Raw genomic sequence first — 5,484 nt, forward strand, 5'->3', positions numbered from 1 at the left:
AGAGTGAGAGTGAGTGTGAGAGAGTGAGTGTGAGTGTGAGAGAGTGAGTGTGTGAGAGTGAGTGTGAGTGTGTGAGAGTGAGTGTGAGTGTGTGAGAGTGAGTGTGAGTGAGTGTGAGTGTGTGAGAGTGAGAGTGAGTGTGAGAGTGAGTGTGAGAGTGTGAGAGTGAGTCTGAGTGAGTGTGAGTGTGTGTGAGTGTGTGAGAGTGAGTGTGAGAGTGTGAGAGTGAGTGTGAGAGTGAGTGAGTGTGAGAGAGTGTGAGTGTGTGTGAGTGAGTGAGAGTGAGTGTGAGAGTGTGAGAGTGAGTGTGAGAGTGAGAGTGAGTGTGTGTGAGTGTGAGTGAGTGTGTGAGTGAGAGTGAGTGTGAGAGTGTGAGAGTGAGTGTGAGAGTGAGTGTGAGTGTGAGAGAGTGAGTGTGTGAGAGTGAGCGATAGAGGGTGAGAGTGAGTGTGAGAGTGTGTGAGAGTGTGTGAGAGTGAGTGTGAGAGTGTGTGAGAGTGAGTGTGAGAGTGTGTGAGAGTGAGTGTGTGAGAGTGAGTGTGTGAGAGTGAGTGTGCGAGAGTGAGTGTGCGAGAGTGAGTGTGCGAGAGTGAGTGTGCGAGAGTGAGTGTGTGAGAGTGAGAGTGAGAGTGTGAGAGTGAGAGTGAGAGTGTGTGAGAGTGAGAGTGAGTGTGAGAGTGTGTGAGTGTGAGTGTGAGAGTGAGTGTGTGAGAGTGAGTGTGAGAGTGTGTGAGAGTGAGAGTGAGTGTGAGAGTGTGTGAGTGTGAGTGTGAGAGTGAGTGTGTGAGAGTGAGTGTGAGAGTGAGTGTGAGAGTGTGTGAGAATGAGTGAGTGTGTGAGAGTGAGTGTGAGAGTGTGTGAGTGTGTGAGAGTGAGAATGAGTGAGTGTGTGAGAGTGAGTGTGAGAGTGTGTGAGTGTGTGAGAGTGAGTGTGAGTGAGAGAGTGAGAGTGAGAGAGTGAGTGTGAGAGTGAGTGTGAGAGTGAGCGTGAGAGTGAGAGTGAATGAGTGTGAGAGTGAGTGTGAGTGTGAGAGTGAGCGTGTGAGTGTGTGAGAGTGAGTGAGAATGAGTGTGAGAGTGAGTGTGTGAGAGTGAGTGTGAGTGTGTGAGTGTGTCAGAGTGAGTGTGTGAGTGTGTGAGTGTGTGAGTGAGTGTGAGAGTGAGAGTGAGTGTGAGAGTGAGTGTGTGAGAGTGAGTGTGAGTGTGAGAGTGAGTGTGTGAGAGTGAGTGTGAGTGTGTGAGAGTGAGTGTGAGTGTGTGAGTGTGTGAGAGTGAGTGTGTGAGTGTGTGAGTGAGTGTGTGAGAGTGAGTGTGAGTGTGAGAGTGAGTGTGTGAGAGTGAGTGTGAGTGTGTGAGTGTGTGAGAGTGAGTGTGTGATTGTGAGTGTGAGTGTGTGAGAGTGAGTGTGAGAGTGAGTGTGTGAGAGTGAGTGTGAGTGTGTGAGAGTGAGTGTGAGTGTGTGAGAGTGAGTGTGAGTGTGTGAGTCACCTCTTGGTGTTGTGGATGCTGCTTCCTCCCAGGACGATGCGGACTCCCGGTGTGCTGCGGTTCAGGTTGTAAACAGTCAGAGCTTCTTCATACGTGGCTCCACCAATCAGAAACACGATGATGTCCTGCGGCCTGTAACACACGCGTGTTGAACTTTAAACTGAGCAGTGGAGTTTCAGAGAAGAGACTTTTCATTATGACCCGTGTTTCCTCTTTCAGTGTGATTTTCCTCCAGTTTCTCTTCCCTGTCCTCTCGTCTCCTGTTTCCTGCAGCGGCACAAGAACTTTTCTCCATCGTTGTGACAATTGTTCATTTTATAATCAACAAATAACAAGATTTTCATGTGTGTGTGTCAGCTTGTGAATGCAGTTTTGTATCCAGTGCTTGAAAAGGAAAAAAATAGGTGCCGTTACCCCCCCTGCCCCCCCCTGCATATCACCAACCACAAGATGAAATTAGTGAATATTACAACTTCATTTCCTGCATTCCAAACCAATTTATGGAGGAAATGTCTTTATGAAGGTAAACTAAATGAAGGTGACAGGTGGTATATAAATATAATGGAATATAATGCAGTAATCAGCTTTTGGACAATGCATTTGGTTCTTCTATATTTCAGTTGCATTGCTATTGTGCATTGTTCTGAAGAAGAAATGTTGTTGAGAACATTTTTAACAAAAGCTTTCAAAAAGTGGTGGACACATTCTGATCCTGACCTGTCCCCAGCGTCCCCAGTGGAAATGACACCTATCTGTCAATACTTTTAAATGTCCCGCCCCATCCAGGCTGTGATTGGTCGGTTCACGACAAGCGTCATTGTCGAGCTACATTCAGCACACGGCTGCGTGAAAGGCACCGAGCTTCTCTTCTTACAGAGAACGGGAACGGGTGAGCGTCACGTGGCGCCCAGAGACCTTGATCTGGAGAGGACCGGCAGCTCGGGAGAAGTCCCGGCACGCCACAGAGTAAAATGTGGAGGTGCCGGTCCTGCGTGCTGGAGCGTTCCGGCCCACTTCAAGCACTGTTCTTATCCACAAACAAATAAAACCCAGCTTGATTATAAATACAGATGTTGCAGCCGGAGACCGGATTTTTTATTCCTGCTGAAAACTAATTTCTTTAATTACCACTTAAAGTCTTGTTCTTCTTCTACTACTTCTGCTTTAAAAGTAGCTCGACTCACTCACAGGCTCCACCTGCTGGTGGAAGTGCTGAATTATGAACGCTGCAGCCTGGGATAGAACGATGCAGGAATAAGGAGTGAGCTGTCAGCTGGTGTCCTTCAGTCAATATAAACAAGCTAAATAACAGGACCAGCTTGAATAAACGTATATAACTAGTGTGAAGTTGGTCAGATGTGACAGCAGCGTGTTTGTTACCTGTCTCTGAGGCTGCTGGGTCCCAGGTAAGGGAACTGGCTGTCCTTCAGTCGACCTTTAATCAGCTGATCCAGAGTGTCGTGAAGTAGAGGCTGATGCTGAGTGTACACGTTCTCCACGCCCTGAACACGCACAAACACACACACACACACACACACACGCCATCAACACAAGTCTACGAATCACCATTTTCAATTGTAACTTTATGTCCGCAGGTGCGTTTGGACGTGTTTGGTGTTTATTACTGTCACTACAGTCACTACAGTGTGTGTGTACCGAGAGGCCTTTGAAGAACTGCTTGGTGATGGCGACGGCATCTGTCGCCGTGATGAGGTCACTTCCTCTGACCCTCTTCCCTCCGTACTCCACCACTGACTTCACCATCTGAGAGAGAGGACACACACACACACACACACACACGTGCTGTTGAAACAATGAAAGTTAAACATCTTACAAAACTGTCACCTTTCAACCAAATATTCACTCCAGTTTAACTTCGACACCTGGACGTCTTTTCACCTGAAACTCACCAGCTGGACGCTTTCAGCACAAGACGAAGCTGAACGCCGAAGCTACAAAGACGTCTCAGTGTTTGATCGTCAGGACGGAGCAGAAACCGGACGACGAGTAAATCCACCAGACGGCACAGCGACCCTCTGCGTTACGCTCCGACAGAACACAAGACTCCGGTAAGACCAGAGGAGGCGGACTCAACCGGGCTCGGTGCCGGCATCACCAGGACCCACGTGGGGAAATCAAACTCCAGTCACTGACAGAAGTTTGCGCAGCACTTTAACGCTTCTGATCTGAATCACAAGAGCTCACGAAGTGATAATTTATTATAAGCATGATTAGTAATGTCAGACCGCAGAGCCTGGTATCAATAATAACGTAAAAACAGGACAGTAATAATTCGGGGCCTTTCAGCCCACAGTATACTGTGGTATCGCTATCGGCACTGACAAGTATACGTTACCAAATGATTTTCATAAAGCGGCTCATACAGATCAACTATAAGATCGCTGAACACATTTCGCGGCCAGAAGATGGATTTATTAGTGGTTCAGCTTTGGAAATAATGCTCAGATAACATCTCTGCTATCATCAAATCCTGTGGTTGGTTCGTTTGCACCAGAGTTCGTTTGAAAGCGTACCAAATGTTCACTGACCTTCCAGCTCTTGTTCTTTCTCTCATGTAACCTTCCTCGTTAGGGAGACGACAGTCAGACTTATAAGGTAGAGACAGGAGCTCAGGCGTCAGACTAGCAGATATCTGGGAATCTTACAAGGTTCAGTCTTACAAGAATGTTTACAAGAACTAACTGGCTCCACAGATTACAACTCATGAAAAGTAATAGATTCCAATATGACAAAGCATTGGAGTCTAAACATCAGACAGTTTAGTTGTTCTAGGTTACGGCTAATTAAAGATGAGCTCAGAGGGAAACCTGCAGGCTGCAGGGGGAAGACAGAAACATAAAAGGGACCAAAAGATGCTCTCCTTCAGATTTGGTGTTGGTATTCGACGTGTTCAATTGTTGCATGCCGGCACTGTGTCTCCTCGGCCGGGTTCAATAAACCATGCTTCATCATCATCATCATCAAGTCTTGTGGCTCACAGTATTTCTTCAACAGTCAGTAGAACAGACAAGCACTTAAAGTCCATTTACATTCCCATGTTCTGCAGTCCCTCAAATATTTTATGATGCCTACAAAATTGACAGCAAAGGGCCGTGTAGACCAGGAGCCAGATCTTCTTTGCCAAAGCGGGGAAACTGTTCTGCAGAACGTCCAGTAATGTGGTCGAACATAAAGCAAGTCGTCTACTGACAAACACATACAGAGAGAATGGCAGAAACACATGGAGGACGCCAGGCGAAAAAGACGCCCCAAAACATCGCAATTTTCGTGCCTACTGTAAACACTAACTAACCCACAGTGGAACAGACCCGGTCCACCGTGGTCACACATCAGTGGTCACACATCAGATTCCTCATCAAAGATCCAGTCCTAATGTGTGTTCCTGTCTTTAGTTTCATTACAAATTAAGATAAATGCCACGGCCACATCAACAACTATAAGACTTGAGTGTTTGTGATGACATCGTTACCCTGCGGTGGCGTTCAGACACGCCTCTCCTGCTCAGCTCGTCCATCAGAGCCGGGAGGATGCTGCTGCTGTGGCGTTCATATCTCAGAGCGTAGAGCATGACAAGACGGACAGCGTCCAACTCGGACAGACGAGGATTCTGCAGCAACCGACGAACGCTCTGTAACAAGAAAAACAAACACATTGGGACAATGGGACGAGCTGCAGAGCTCAGAACTCATCACTTCCTCCACACCCTGTTGGTCCTCTTCAAGGTTTCTTAAACTCTCATAGTAAATAATTAGGATAAAATCATGTTACAGTGTGGCTATTTGCTGTAGTTACTGTAATGGGAATTCCAAACATATTGCATGTAACCCTGGACTCAGGGAGACTCATCTGTGATGTGGCTCTGAATCTGTGTAAAGGTAACAGTCAAAATATCTCTGTTCTCTGTGACTTCAGGACTGCCTGCTGGGGGGCAGTGTTACAGTGCAGATGTTACCTGTAGTTACGCTCTCTGCCTGC

The 5,484-nt window shown here is 47.1% G+C and overlaps 1 protein-coding gene across 1 annotated transcript in view; it reads right to left on the reverse strand.

The window, feature by feature from the left end:
- vps45 (vacuolar protein sorting 45 homolog) overlaps positions 1 to 5,484 on the reverse strand; it is a 19,425-nt gene that overhangs the window by 2,465 nt on the left and 11,476 nt on the right. Inside the window, exon 14 of the mRNA XM_046058835.1 lies at positions 1,489 to 1,620. Within this exon, the coding sequence (XP_045914791.1) occupies positions 1,489 to 1,620 (132 nt within the window). The remainder of the gene's footprint in view (positions 1 to 1,488; positions 1,621 to 5,484) is intronic.

This window comes from Micropterus dolomieu, linkage group LG09 (genome assembly GCF_021292245.1).
Source record: "Micropterus dolomieu isolate WLL.071019.BEF.003 ecotype Adirondacks linkage group LG09, ASM2129224v1, whole genome shotgun sequence".
Taxonomy (NCBI): domain Eukaryota; kingdom Metazoa; phylum Chordata; class Actinopteri; order Centrarchiformes; family Centrarchidae; genus Micropterus; species Micropterus dolomieu.